Genomic DNA, 14,332 nt, shown 5'->3' with positions numbered 1-14,332 from the left:
CATTGATATCCGATCACACGGCGATAAGAAGGCGGTGAGCCTCGGGGGAAGGAAGTTTCAATGCGGGGGGCAGAAAGAACATTCCAGTCCAGTCCCAGCGGGCAGTGGCAGTCAGTGGCAGTGGCAGTGGCAGTGGCAGGCAGCGTCACAGCCTTCCGCCTTTCTGTCCTCCCCCAAACCCTCAATCAATCAATTGACCGACTCGACTCCAGCCCATTGAACAATCACATTCAGGGGTTCGCAACGTTGTATCATCTACTTGTCATGCCCTAGCCTCCCTCTACATTCCACACACCTCTTCTCATACATTTCTTCCCATTGCATTGCTTCTACATATCACGATACCTCACTTGTACTGAGACGGTACTAGTCCCCACGAACTTAGCCTAGGCTGGCACTCCGCGGCATCAACCACACCTATTTCGGCCGCCCTAAAAACCAAGCTGATAACCACCGATCCCATCCCGAGTCATCGCTACCAAGCCCCTCCACCTCCTCCGCTGCCCTCCTTTACCTCTTCTTCGCCTTTGTCTCCTTACCCTACCACCCCCCCCCATCCCAAAGGGCCCCAGAACCAGAACCATGTCCTCCGAACCGGCCACGTCTCAACCAAATGGCACCTGCGCAAGCGCACTGGCAGCCGCACCCCACACTCCTACGGCATCCTACCCCGCCGCTGCGGCCGATGATGCCGAGCAGCAGGCGACAACAGAAGCCAACTCAATCCCCCTCAGGACCGACGCGACGACTACCAGCAAAGACAAAGACAATGACAATGACAATGAAGATGAGAAAAACACCACCGCACCCCCACTAACGACCACCATCGCTGCCCTGCACGACCAGATCCAACGCTTCCTCTCCGAATCTCACCCCGCGGACTCCCTCCTGGCCGCCGTGCAGAAGCAAACGCGCGTGACCCTGGACGTCTTCGCCGCGGCCCTGGACACGTTCCCGCTCGAGAACCTCTCCCTCTCCTACAACGGCGGCAAGGATTGCCTCGTGATGCTCGTGTTGTTTCTCGCGAGTCTCCACAACCTACCGACGAGGACGACGGCGAGCCAACAACAACAACAACAACAACAACAACAACACCAACAACACCAACAACAGACACAAACCACACAATCACAACCACAAGCACAAGCACAATCACAACCACAAGCACAAACACAAACAGATGCACAACCACAACCACAAACCCCGCCGACAGACAACACCAACAACAAACTCAACTCTCTAACCTCCATCCCCGCCATCTACGCCCTCCCGCCCGACCCCTTCCCCGAAGTCGAGGCGTTCGTCGCCTGGTCCGCCCGCCACTACCACCTCGACATGGTCAAGTACACCACCGACCCGCCGCGCACCACCATCCGCTCCGTCTTCGCCGACTACCTGGCCCAGCACCCGGCCGTCCGCGCCATCTTCGTCGGCACCCGCCGCACCGACCCTCACGGCGCCCGCCTGACCCATCAGGACTACACCGACAGCGGCTGGCCCCAGTTCCTGCGCTACCACCCCGTCATCGACTGGCACTACACCGAGATCTGGGCCTTCATCCGCCACCTCGGGCTGCAGTACTGCGCCCTCTACGACCAGGGGTACACGAGTCTGGGCGGCACCGCCGATACGCGGCCCAACCCCAAGCTGCTGCGTCAGGGGACCGGGTCTGAGGAGTCCGAGGCCGGCAGCGCCGAGCAGTCGCGGTATCTTCCGGCGTATGAGTTGACCGAGGACTTGGAGGAGAGATTGGGTCGCAATTGACGTCTGGTGGGCATTTGTCATTTGCATTCCTCAGGTACCGGGAGTCGACCGGTTCAGCGTGCATAGAAGGAACTTTGTGGGACGGATTGCCCACCGTCCTATGAAATTCATGGCATTGTCAAGGTTCTCACCGAAATGAGTTCGAGGGTAGATGGCTCGCCTCCTTGACCCTTACAGTTGATAGACACCAGCATTAGCAGTGCTGCTTGCTACGTGCAGGAGGACTTTGGTTTCGCAGTATCATTATCACTATTATTCCCAGCCTGTAGACTGCGTTGATAGTTTTATGGAGTCGGAAGGAGTAACCATGATTAGACACATACAGGAATGCCACTTTTCCACTCAGTCCCTTCGCTTCATGATCCCTTCACCCTTCTCTCCATGAGTACCAGAATGGCCAGGTTGTAAGAGATACAAACTCCTAAATCAGACATCATTCTGCTGAACATACAATCGTGGCTGTCGTCAAGAAATGAAGAACAAATAACACGCAAACGGCAAAAGCTCAAGAAGACGGACAAAAGCAATGCAGCAAAGATTAAGGTGATATGACATCTGAAATGGATGAGGCAGTCGAGACTTGTATCAGTCATCCATCGTGGTTAACATGTGGACCTCTACACATGCAGTTAGAAAGGCGATACATCTCAAAGGACATGGCGCATAGCACAGCCTTTCATGCCTCTCAAACGGTTGTTCGCCATTGAAGATAGGGAAAAATCGGAATCTTGAACAAAAAGAGGAAGCGAGAAATAAAAGCAAGCACACATTGCATGGGGAAGCAAGCGTATTAGGCACGGTTGACATTCAATGCTCAGATGACCGAGCGGGGTGAAGTCACAATAACCTCCTTGCGTGCTGAGATGGGAGACACGGAACCAGCCTTGACGTTGCTCTTGCGAGGGCTAGACTGCTCGGAGCGAGTCTCAACACAAGGAGTTGCTGGAAAGTTCATCTTTGAAGAACCGCCAGAGACGTTGTCAGTCCAGGCATTGCGTTGCCCTCGCCCGAGAGGTGTGTTCTCCAAGGCTCTTGGCCCGCCTTTGGATGACCAAGAGTTGAAGCGCACGTTCCCCGCCTGGCTCTTCATCAGGGGATACCTGCTTGTATCGTCAGCATGCCTTGGGAGGGAACAGAGACATTCAGTAACGTACGATGGGGAGATGGATGTCGCAGGGGTCCAGGTAGATCCCACACCGACTGGAGACACACCGACTGGAGAGGCGTAGCTGGCCTGCGAGTTGGGACTGATATGCGACACGCCCTGTTGAATACGGTGCAATGATGGCGAAGGGGTGGATCCTTGCACGACCTCAACCGAGTAGTTATACTCCCCAGCACGGTATGCGCGTCTCTCGTTGCTTTGCTGCTTGAGAAGCTTCTGGGCCTTCGTATCCGCAAAACGAAGAAGCAATTTGACTCCATCCTTGGAGACGACGTTATGGAACTCGCCCAACACCTTCTCTGCAATGTCACGCGTTTCAAACCTATGGCTCAAAGTCAATCACGACTCGAGGCTCACGCCGCCGGTTCGAAACACTAACCGAGCAAAGCCAACCTCCTTGCTCACTCCGGTTTTCTCATCGCGGCTGATCTTTTCCGAGACCACACGATATGGCTCGAAGTGACGACGAAGATCCTATGATAAAGTTTAATTAGTACAAGCTTCTTCTTTCGGGCACAAGCATTCTCACAGCCTCTGTCCACTCAATCGGTAGGTTTGTGCAGTAAATGTTGGTCGAAGACTTATCCTCTAGATCTTTGAGCCTAGAGTTGCGGGATTTCTAGAGAAATGTCAGTGATCAGGTAGCAAACCCTTCGGAGAGAAAACAGTACCTGAGCGAAACTGGCCTGGTAGCCAAGGTAGAAGAAACCGCGGATGCAGTTCTCGCAGGATTCGAAGTTGTAGTACTGGACGAATCCAAATCTGGAACACTGTTAGAGAGGATATCAGGACGATAGCACAGACAAACCCTTTACAGAGGCCCGTGTCCAAGTCAACAATAGCTTTGCAGCGATCTATTTTTCCGAAGCGGGAGGCATAAGCATGCAGCATATCATCAGTCGTCTCCGGAAGAAAGCCTCGAATGTAGACATTGGTAATCCCCTCTCGATTCTCTAGACACTTAGCCAGAGTCAGATCAGATGGGTTTGTCCACATGGCGGGCACCGCTCGTGGGATGGGTGGATCTTGCTGCGTCAAAGTCTCGAGATCCTGGAGAATATACCCCGTCGGAGTCTTCATCATCTGGAGAGGTAGACATGTCCCACTTGGCTGAGGAAGTCCATTGAATCCGAAATTCGACAAGCCAGGTCCTTCCAGACCAGCATTGGGGTTGTGAAAGTAGTCGCTCGGGGGAGTTGGCACCACCGGACAAGGCGGGGCCAAGCCGGAGTAGAGGCCATGTGCAGGTAAATACGGGCCCTGGTCCAGAGGCAGTCCGCTGAAGATAGTACCATTCGGCAGAAGAACAAATTGATTGTAGGGAGGCATCGCCATTGGCATGTTATTCTTGATCCCGTTGTACTTCGGTCCAGGCCTCTGGTTGTGATATCCCAGCCCACCGAAGAAAGAAGGCAAGCCATGAGAATCAGGCATCTGATTGGAATCAGAGACAGGAGGATGCATAGTAGCCGCCATCGGTAAGTTGACTTCTATCAGAGTATTAGCCATGGCTTGTTAGCAATAGAAGAAGAAGAAGAAGAAGAAGAAGAAGAAGAAGAAGAAGACAAAAAGCAGGAGTACTCACGATGATGGGTATAACAGCTCGGGAAATTCGGCGAGACAGAATCTAAGGCCACTGTGAGCATATGCACCTAGGTTACGGAACAGAAGAAGTAGTGTAATACCTACACGATAAATGGGCTGGTAAGGAAGAAGATGTCGGACGTGAAGGCAATGAATGACTGCTGGAAGAGGAGGAATTGGTGGGGGTCTTGGAGGAAGCGTAGGAGGAGGAGAAGGAGAGAGTCTTGGGAGTCAAGCTGGGAGACATTGGAGGAGAGAGCAAGAAAGAGGGCAGAATGGGAGGAGTTGGCTGTTGCAGTTGCACTTGCTGTTCCTGCAGTTGCTGCAGTTGCTGCTCCTGGAGGAGGAAAGAACGCCTCAGGAGTCTTTCGCAGGCACTGACACCTTCCCACCCTTCGCTCTCAGGGGAAGGAAGAGCAGCAGCCGTAGCAGAAGAAGGAGTCACGATCTCGTCAGTGACCTGCAGTTCCCGAGGAGTGACGGCTCCTGCCATTTTGATTAATTCAATCTCCTCGTCGATCGGCCTGCCACCATCACGCCAGGGAGGTAAAACCATGACTGCAGTCAAGCTAACACAGACAGATAGACCACCAGGGGAATTGCTTAGTTGAGTGTTGCGAGGCAGAGAGTAGAGAGAGATGGAGGGGGTGTGTGTGTGTGTGTGTGTGTGTGTGTGTGTGTGTGTGTGTACTGAGGAGGAGTGAGGAGAGTTGGGTTGGTTGCAGTGGAGACCAAGGACTTAAGAGTGAGAGATAGATTTTGCTTCTACTATGACATGCTCACTCATGGGCTCCATAAAAAGTGTTTTGCACCCTACACGCGTCTACTCACTTAGCCTTCTTGTGGAATAAGAATGGACCAAGCATTGCAAGCGCTGCTCATGCGATGTTCCTTTGGATTGACATGGTACAACAGAATGATGAGGATAAATGGCGGACACCGTCCACTTCAGTCTGAAGTTGATCATATTATGACATCTATACAGTATGGTGGCCATAGGTAAAAATCGTTCATTTCTGACTCACAAAAGAGTTGATGTCAGTATTCGGAGATTGTGCCCGTAGTCATGGATCAGATGTCATCTCAAATCTCTCAGGCTTCTAGTGCAGTCGCCGTAAAGCCTCTATCATAACCTTGACTTCGTCAACATCCGTCGCCCCCACGGACTTGACAATCTCATCCTGTACACTTGGTTCGCAGGTCAAGAACCGTTCTATTAATTCGCCGTCCACAAAACGATACGGTTCTTTGGCTTCGCGCACCATGCTGCGGAACCCACGGAACTCATTGAATGGAATGTTACCCAGAGACTCGACTTTCCCTGCCATGGTGGCTTGCAGACGCATCAGGAAGTCCTGATGTTGTGGGTTGATCACGGCAAATAGGTATATTGAGCCCTCGACCTGTTGTAGAGCAGTCAGAAGTCTGCACAATGATTAAAGTGATATCGAAAAGACAGGATGACATACCGTGCCCAGAAATGCTCGGGGAGTGACAGTTACACTCGCCAGTTGTTGTATATTGACAGGCCGGATTCGATTGACCATTTCCCCTAGCGAGATCTCACCGGTGACCTCCAACCTGCGCTTATCATCCTCTTCGACTCCGGTTCGATTGCGGCGAAGCACAATCAGGTTACCCTCGGCGTCACTCTCGAGGAAAGTGTCCTCCGCGATGCAGGCGACACCTGTGGCCCAGACCGTCTGGAAGTGGCGAGCGACCTCTGTCAAAGTGTCAGGGAGACCATCTTCCCCTTCCTTCCATTCTACCAAGCAGACACTCTTCATCAGATCTGCGACAGCGATGATATTGCCCGTCACCGTTACATCCACAGGCGCCGTAGAGGTCCTGTAACTGGCTAGTTTCTCCAGCTTCGTAGCTCCGAAATTGTTGTTGACTACCCTATAGACCACGACCTACTGATTGTTAGTACACGTGAAAAGATCGCTCACAATTGCCTTTGGAGAACTTACAGTCTTGACGAGAGCCGCTACAATCTTCTCACCTAGCATGGCCAATGCACGACAGGCACCTTTCACAGGCAGTTCGGCTACCTTGGCCAATTTCCGGCCATTGTCAACCTCGAAGACCAAGATCCGACCTCGAATCGACTCTTCTCCCTCATCGTCCAGGTACGCTGTGCCAACGATGAAACGATCCTTGGTTACCTCCCGACCAGTCTCATCTTTACCTGCTGTGAACTCGGCACGAACAACGCTCTCCACTAACTCCTCGGGTTGAAAGTCAAAGGAATCGAGGCGTCGGAACAGAATCTCATCCGCAAGGACAAACCTGCTCTGAACCTGTTCTTCGCCGTCTTTCAATTTGCGTTCGATGGTGCCGATGCCAAAAGCTTTTTCCGAAGGTGAATAAGCGACTCTGCGGGCAGTTGCACCCACTGGAAGGGTCTGAATCTGCGTTGTCCGCTCCGTGTCCACCAGAGCGATCTTCAGATCGTGGCGCGTGGCAACAGCGATAGCTTCGGGATATGCCTCGGAGTTAAAGTGGCATATGCGAGATGCGCCCTCGGAGTTCACAGCGGAATATATAATGCGACCCTCAGAACCATATATAAGGCTGGGGTTCTCGCAGGTTGCAAAAACATTGTAGAGCCCGTCCCCTCTCGGGAGCTTCTTAAAGGTCGGCTGCTCAGAACCAAGGATGAGTTTGTTCATGCCTGCCAAAGTGTAGTCTTTGGTATCAAATGAATAGGTGATAACACTACCATCTGCCATCGAAATGAAAAGAGTTGACGGACTGTTCATGAGGACATCCGCCACAAGAACAGAGCGAGGAAAAGCCTCGCCTGCAGGGCCCAACGACAATGTGTGGAGGTCACTCAAGTCTTGCAGCTTCAAGACCGAGACCTTGGCCAACTGAGGGAATGCGACGATACAGGCATCAGTGGGGCAAGAAGGGACTGTGACGCCAGAGATCTGACTGTCGGCGCCGAAGTCTTTTTGGGTCACTACCTGCGGTTCGGTTTTAAGTGCCAGGACGGTCACCATTTCACCGCCAACAACAAGGACCATGCATTCGTCGTTGGTTGAAGCAGCAGTGATCACCAGCTGGTCAGGCGGTGTCCACTCGTATGTGACCATGCCACTCTCGAGATCGGCTATCAGGACTCTTTGTTCGGTGACTTGTAATATCTTGCCTCCAGGTAGATTGGCGGCGAGAAGTGTGTTCTCTGAGAGACTCAGCCCAAGGAAGCCGTCAAGTTCCTCCACCTCACCCTCCGGGCTAAACTGGAAAACTCGTGTTTCATCCACGAAGGTGACAAGGAGAGTGTCAAGGAATCCACCCGGGGCGGCTACTCGCAGCCCCCACAGATCGGTGATGTGCTCCATCTCACCCAGCACACCCAATTCCTCCATGCCGACGCCGCTGCGCACGCTTCTGAGGGTTCCGTCGTCAAAGGCACCTGAGCCAGTGACAATGCGGGCTTGGCCAGAAGAGAATTCGTGCGTTTGGCTCTCATTGGTACGGTTCCCAAGGTCCATAATTGTGAAGTCAAGAATCGGTGCCACATTGGAGAGCGTCTGAATCACCTCGAATGACCCATTTCCGATCCGAAGTACTTGAGAATCACCTTGATGGGAGCCGACAAAGATGATTCCAGCCCCAAGGTACACTAATACGGATGCCCGTGATGTGTTCCCTAAGTGATCCAACTTCCAAGACTGGACCTGACTGTTGGAATCCAGAACCAACATAAGTAGAAACAATCTTCCGTAATCATCAGCCAGCAGCCAGCGCTGACTATCCACACGCTCCCAAGCCACGAACACAGTAGCCTCATCTAAAGGGCGAGACACGATCTCATTGCTGTCAGTATCAACGTACTTGATCGACGTTTCGCCCAGGACAAGAAGACCGCCTAGTCCAGTCAGTCACATACCCTTTCCAAACCAGGTTATGCATGAATGGTGGGGGAGGCACAAACCCAAAGGAGCGGGCACCGGTATGAGATGAGATGCTCCAAGATCGAGTTCCTCAGAAAAGCCATCTAGCAGCTCCTCAAACGACGCGTCCGCGCTCACGGTTGTGGTCGCCGCGCTGTAGTGCAACTCCCGGACCTTAAGTCTCACTTTCTTCTGATTATCCTCGTAAAGCAGCGCAATCCGGGGCAATCCTGACTGGACGTGCAAAAATGCCGAGGAGCGCACGAACAGCTCATCGATTCGGGTCGTTGTTGGCTCGCCAAGCTCACCAATGCGGGGTGCGTCTGGCCCCGAAGGCAAGGTGACCTGCCTTCCTCTCCTCTTACTGGGCAACTGCACGATGGGAATTACCGCAATGACGCCCTCATAGACTTCGAGCGTCATGAAACGGCCACTCGGATCGATCAAGCAACGATTGCCCGTCTGAGCCTCCCGCGAAGACGGGTCAGCGACATCCACATAGTTCCTCTCCGTGCGCACTTGATTCCTCGTACTGTCCCACGATAGTGAGCAGTAGGTGTAGCGGTCTGTGCCCACAACAAGGTGATCGGTGGACGAGTCGGCGGGAGCCGGAAGTCGGGCCAGCATCGTGACTCTAGCGAAGAGAGAGCACGAAGCGGCGAGGCTCAACCCATCGGGAGTGGGATTGTAGAATTCGAGTCGATTCGCCTTCCTATCGGGGAATGAAAGACAACAGTTAGCCGCTGAACCGCAACGCAAAGGAACGTCTGAATTGGAAGAAGCAAGGTCAACCAACGCAACAACCAGAACCTCCTCCTCCGGTTTCATGAACTGCAGCGTCAGCGCATGTCGTATGCTGCTTGCCCGGTGGATCGGCACAACGTAGGCCATCCTGGCGGTGACCCTATTTCTCGGTGCTCGGTCGAGGCAAGTAACTGATTGCGCTTTTCGCTGTGGGGACTACTGCGGGGGTATGATAACGAGACGACAAGCGACGGACGCCCCGGGACAGTGTGAGAATTCAAGCGAACGTGGTGGCAAGGTCGGTGCTCTCAGAACTGTACAAGTAACTGCATAACTTTGCTGCGGGCTGAACTATTCAAATGCGGACGGGTGGGATTGCCAAAAGGCCAAGAGGCTGGAATGTAGGATTAGTGATAGTGAAATGACGATGGTCGCGGCGGGTTCGTCCCGTTCAGCAGACGATGGGCTAGCCTCTAACTCCGTGTTATGCCCGAAGATCGGTCTCTCTCCAGGCTTGGACGGCAACCAGCCTACTCAAGACAACATCCTCTCTATTATGGCAGAATATCCAGATTGCACTCGACTTTCACAGTTCAGACTCGTCTACACTCCACTTTTTTCCGCTTGGAATGACGACTGGCATTTAGGTCGATAAATGTAACAAACGAGGAAAACACAGAACCTTCCGAGGTAGTTCAAATAGAATATACAGTAAGTAACAGATGTTTCTCAGACTTGTGTAACCATGGGTCTCTATATAGCATTCTGGTGAATCATTTGTTGAAGGTCGAAGGAAGCTTTCATCATGATCTATCCTGGTTCCCTGCAAAACTCGATGACCGAAACTCGGCCGACACACCATACCAATAACTCTGCAGAACCAATTAATGCCGCAGAGAAGAACCAAACACTAGGCATACATGAGCCACGCCAAGCAACAAACCAAGAAATGCGGCGAAGTTTATATGCAAAGATCATCTAGACATGAAAAAAGTACGAAACAGAAAGTCGTATCGGGAGAAAGGATCACTATATCCTATGCACACCGAAAGAAATCATGACCACACATCTTCCTGGTAGCTACCGCTGCTGCGCATGTGCTTAACCATCTCTTCGCCCTTTTCGGCAGGAAGACCGCGCTGCTTGGCGATGATTTGACCAAGTACAAGGTTAACCTCACGCGCCATGTTCGCAGCATCACCGCAGACATAGAAGGTTGCCTTCTGCTTGAGAAGGTCGCTGACGAGTTCGGCATGCTCGCTCAAGCGATGCTGAACATACACCTTCTGGGAAGATTCGCGAGAAAATGCAGTGATGATCTTCAGCGAGTCCCCAAGCTGTTCCTGGTAAATCTACAGAAATTATTTGGTGAGTCTCAAGTGCATACTAAAAGGGGGACAGGAGAGCCAGAGCATACCTTCCATTCATCCTGATACATGAAATCCTCGTTGCGGTTGCGGCAGCCAAAGAACAAAACTGTGGGTCCAACCTTTTCGCCCCTGGCAGCCAAAGCAGCTCGTTCCTGAATGAAGGCACGGAAAGGAGCAACACCGGTACCAGGTCCGACCATGATAACAGGCCGAGAAGGATCAGAGGGCAGCTTGAAGTTCGAGTGACGAACATGGACAGGGACGTGGATACCGTCATACTTGTTGCGTGGACCGTTAATCTCGTAGGTCAGTCCGTGAGGGTCGGGAGAAGGATCGCCATTTTGCTTTTGCTTGAGTGCAAGAAGATAATTCGTCGTCACACCCTTGACAACATGAGAGGCGCCAGGCAAACGAACCGACTCGACAACCGCAGTGACACTGATCTTATCTTTTTGCGCAAGGGAGGACGAGGAGATGGAATAGTAGCGAGGCTGCAGCTTGGTGAGGCCCTCGATGAGTAGAGAGAAAGGCACGGCAGAGAACGGTTTGGGGGTGATGCTTTGAAGAGCCTGTGCGATGTTGAAGCACTGGTTCGAAATCTTTTCATGGAAATAATCCTTGTCGCTACCGAGACGAACGATTTCCGCCTTGCTCTCCTCATCGGGAGCAAAGGCGGCGAGAGATGAGACGAATTGACGAGAAACAGGGGCACAGACTTCCAGGTAGTAGCGAACAGCGGCATCGTACGTGGTAGGGGTGGGGATCGGGACTTTGGCAGTCACATCAATGCCCTTGATGTTGATAACCGTGTGTCTCTTTCCTTCGAGACCAAAAACTTGGAGGAACCGATCAACTTCCGCACCGGCATTGGTTGGCCAGATAGCGATGTGATCACCAGTTTGGTACGACAAGTTGCTTCCAGCAATACTGATTTCCATGTGCAGACAGTTGCGATCCTTGACAGTGAATAGTTCACGAGACTCGACGATCGGGGCGATGTAGGGGTTGTGGGCAGAGAATGGGCCTTTCGGGCTGCCTTCGAGATGGCCTTTGGTGGCCTCACCAAGGTAAACAGAATCGTCCTCAGGGCTCAGAGAATCATCTTCGGCGACGGAGAAGACGGGCTCATACTCCGCCTCTCGCTCCTCCAGACCAATGGCTTCAGACAACGCCGCCCACATGGGCTCCTTCCATGCCAAGAAGTCTTCTTCCATAGTACCAGCGCCGTCATCACCCTCACCGGCAGTGCCAATCCGCTGAGCTCCGAGTTTCTGGAAAGCGGCATCCACGTTGCGGACCATCGAATTATAGTGCTCGTAGGTGTTGTTACCCAGGCCGAATGCGACATACTTGAGGGACGATAACGGCTTGTCATCGGCAGAAGCGCCGCTCTCAAAAGCGATATCCTCGCCGGTGAGAAACTGGTAGAACTCAACAGCGTTGTCGGTGGGTTCACCTTCGCCGTACGTGGCCAAAACGAAAAACGCAACCTTATCTTCGGGGAACTGGTCCAGGTTCTCATAGTCATAATCCTCAAGATCAGCGACCATGGTCTTGAGCCCGAATCGCTGAGATCCTTCCTTTGCCAATCGAGAGGCATAATCCTCTGCGGTTCCAGTCTGCGATCCATAGAAAATCACACAGTTCTTGCCAGTCTCCTCCAACTTTTCGACGATGTTTCTGGATTTGCCGGCCTTGGCGGCACCATTCAAGGCGGGACCTGTAGAGGCATAGGGGTCTTTGGCAACAGCCCAGTAGGTGCCCTTGGTGAAGTAGGCAACGCTACCCACCAAAAGCACCGCCAAGACTACCAAATCGAGGGTGTCGAGTTGCGCCATGATGACGGGGCTCTGTGGGCGATGCGAGAGCAGTAGCCCCGGTGGTTGATGTTGAGACTGGGTAAGCCTGGGCCGGAGGCGCAGACTAACTCGAGCGGAGAGACGGGAGGGCGCAAAGAAGGGGGGGAGCGAGCGGGGGGGAAGTAAACGAGGGAAAACCGAAAGGTCCCTCAGGCTGAATCGAGTTCCCAGCAGCGATCACCAAAGGAATAATTCCAAGCAGGTGGCGTGCTCCAAGGAGGACTCCGGGGAGGGAGAGTACAAAAATGGAATGGAAAGATAGAAGGAAAGAAGGAAGAGGAAGAACGGAAAGGGAGAGAGAGGAGAAGACCAGGGCCAAGACCCGAGGAGGGTAAGATGAGGGAACCGTGGTCTGATCTAGGGAAAGACGAAATGCCGGTTAACTTATCAGTTGGCCTCAGTCACAAGCAGCAAGCATAAACAGACCGCCGGCGCATCCCAGAGCAATGAATGAGACGGAGGGGCGCCGAGAACCGGGCGGGAACTGTTGAGGGACTGATCGATAGAGTAGAAAATGGGTCCAAGACTTCAAAAGTCGACAAATAGTGGAGAGGTTTGTCTGTGCCTCAGGCGAAAATGGCTTTTGCAGGTTCAGAGCAGTGCAGTGCCAGTTGAGGCGGGCTTTCTTTCTCACTGTCCTATTCGGGGGGTCCGGTGCTTCGGAACTCGGACGGCTGGTGGGTTCAACCGTGCCGCTAATCTATCCTTGGCAATTGTTGCAAATTGCCAGGTGCAGTCGTCGGACTCCGGTGATCAGACTGCCTGATACTCAGTACCTTGTTTAGGAGTTCCTCAATTGGACTCGAGTGTCTTTCAGATCCAAGGTGTCTCGCTTTCAAGTTAGGTTTCTCAAATTCTGGAATAGGATAAGATCGATTTGCTGTAAGAGTCCACAGTATGTGGTGATTGTCCTCAAGTTGGAAGGGTTGATCTGGCAAGTCACCTAGAAATCCTAGGGGTGGTCTTGAAAATTGGGCCTGTTCTACGAAATATATACCCTTCCTGATAATGTGAAGGTGTGGGGATATACCCCATGGGCCGACACTTTGACCGAAATACAGTTTGGTTCGGAAGGAGAATTCGGCCCTGGGATGAGCCTATGGCCATCCCAGAGACCCAGGTGGCGGTCGACTCAAGACCAGAAATGAATGTGAAAGGCGCCAAACAATCTGGGGGATCTCCCGAACGATGCTGCCGACCAAGAGGCCAACTAGCCGAGTTCCGCCTTTGTGGCAGTTTCTTTGCGTTGGTAACTTGGTATAGAGCAGCACATGCTCACTTTTGTATACATAACTATTAATTTGTACACATAACTAAGCCAACTGTCCTGGGGCATTTGCGTATTGTACTGTATATACTGTGTGTCCAGTGCACGAGGGATCTGGCTGGTTCTGACTACGGCAGTGTGACTTGGAGCATCCCCGTACAACCACCACCGATGTAACTGTGCTTTAGACTGCTGCTTGTTCCGCGTGCCCCCCAAGGCTTATTGACGTTTCCGCGCCGCGGTAATTCCAGACGCCAGTGCCGTTCCCCGACCAGCCTCATCGCGATGGACGGATTCATTCCGCATATACACTGAACTGCATGCACATCGTGGTCGGGACAACATCTCCATATGGATGTCGCTGCAACAGCACATCATCCTTCTAGAGGATTCCATCGCAGTATACAAGTTTAAAAGTAATATTTGTCCGCCATCTACCAATTCAGATGGCAGCATTAGTGAACCGCTAGCAAGTCAGTCTCGTGTCAGCAGTCGAAATCTCTCGTAAGACTGCTCGTCATTGCCGGAGCCGGAGCCATGACAGCGATGGTTGGTAACTTATAGTGTGCACCGCTGAAGGACTGTCTGGACCATGAAAGGTTTCAAATTGTTGGGTTTCTACTATCGTCCATGTCCAGCCGATTCTCACTTGCGGTAATGCTATCATTCTCACG

At 52.5% G+C, this 14,332-nt stretch overlaps 4 protein-coding genes across 4 annotated transcripts; 1 reads left to right on the top strand and 3 right to left on the bottom strand.

Annotated features, from left to right (window-relative positions):
- The first annotated feature begins 317 nt into the window (after positions 1-317).
- Positions 318-2,097, top strand: BO66DRAFT_389389 (FAD synthase). Its single transcript, XM_025646790.1, has one exon. It carries the CDS (start codon positions 583-585, stop codon positions 1,762-1,764), a length of 1,182 nt encoding a protein of 393 aa, XP_025507114.1. The 5' UTR covers positions 318-582; the 3' UTR covers positions 1,765-2,097.
- A 46-nt stretch (positions 2,098-2,143) lies between these two features.
- On the bottom strand, positions 2,144-4,363 carry BO66DRAFT_368002 (putative RNA binding protein MSSP-2; the record flags this gene model as incomplete). Its single annotated transcript, XM_025645314.1, has 6 exons — positions 2,144-2,864; positions 2,919-3,251; positions 3,309-3,403; positions 3,459-3,548; positions 3,601-3,691; positions 3,738-4,363. The coding sequence occupies 6 exons, from the start codon at positions 4,361-4,363 to the stop codon at positions 2,579-2,581; spliced, it is 1,521 nt and encodes a 506-aa protein (XP_025507113.1). The 3' UTR covers positions 2,144-2,578.
- Positions 4,364-5,441: 1,078 nt separating this feature from the next.
- Positions 5,442-9,389, bottom strand: BO66DRAFT_238955 (DDB1/RSE1 family protein). The gene is made up of 5 exons (XM_025642840.1): positions 9,215-9,389; positions 8,460-9,130; positions 6,487-8,393; positions 5,983-6,429; positions 5,442-5,916 (listed from the first exon to the last, which is right to left on the bottom strand). The coding sequence occupies exons 1-5, from the start codon at positions 9,307-9,309 to the stop codon at positions 5,614-5,616; spliced, it is 3,423 nt and encodes a 1,140-aa protein (XP_025507112.1). The 5' UTR covers positions 9,310-9,389; the 3' UTR covers positions 5,442-5,613.
- Positions 9,390-10,217: 828 nt separating this feature from the next.
- cprA (NADPH--hemoprotein reductase cprA) lies at positions 10,218-12,370 on the bottom strand (the record flags this gene model as incomplete). Its single annotated transcript, XM_025650871.1, has 2 exons — positions 10,218-10,514; positions 10,580-12,370. The coding sequence occupies 2 exons, from the start codon at positions 12,368-12,370 to the stop codon at positions 10,218-10,220; spliced, it is 2,088 nt and encodes a 695-aa protein (XP_025507111.1).
- Between the last annotated feature and the right edge of the window lie 1,962 nt (positions 12,371-14,332).

The sequence above is a fragment of the Aspergillus aculeatinus genome, assembly GCF_003184765.1.
Source record: "Aspergillus aculeatinus CBS 121060 unplaced genomic scaffold BO66scaffold_8, whole genome shotgun sequence".
In the NCBI taxonomy this organism is placed as follows: domain Eukaryota; kingdom Fungi; phylum Ascomycota; class Eurotiomycetes; order Eurotiales; family Aspergillaceae; genus Aspergillus; species Aspergillus aculeatinus.
This window is presented reverse-complemented; position numbering and strand designations above follow the sequence as displayed.

Bases quoted from the DNA above. Each gene is read 5' to 3' on its own strand.
- BO66DRAFT_238955 (XM_025642840.1), bottom strand. From the start codon at position 9,309: ATGGCCTACGTTGTGCCGATCCACCGGGCAAGCAGCATACGACATGCG. The intron at 9,131-9,214 runs GTTGGTTGACCT...ATTCCCCGATAG, and splicing joins GAGGAGGTTCTGGTTGTTGC to GAAGGCGAATCGACTCGAAT. The intron at 5,917-5,982 runs GTATGTCATCCT...GCTCTACAACAG, and splicing joins CCCGAGCATTTCTGGGCACG to GTCGAGGGCTCAATATACCT.
- BO66DRAFT_389389 (XM_025646790.1), top strand. From the start codon at position 583: ATGTCCTCCGAACCGGCCACGTCTCAACCAAATGGCACCTGCGCAAGC.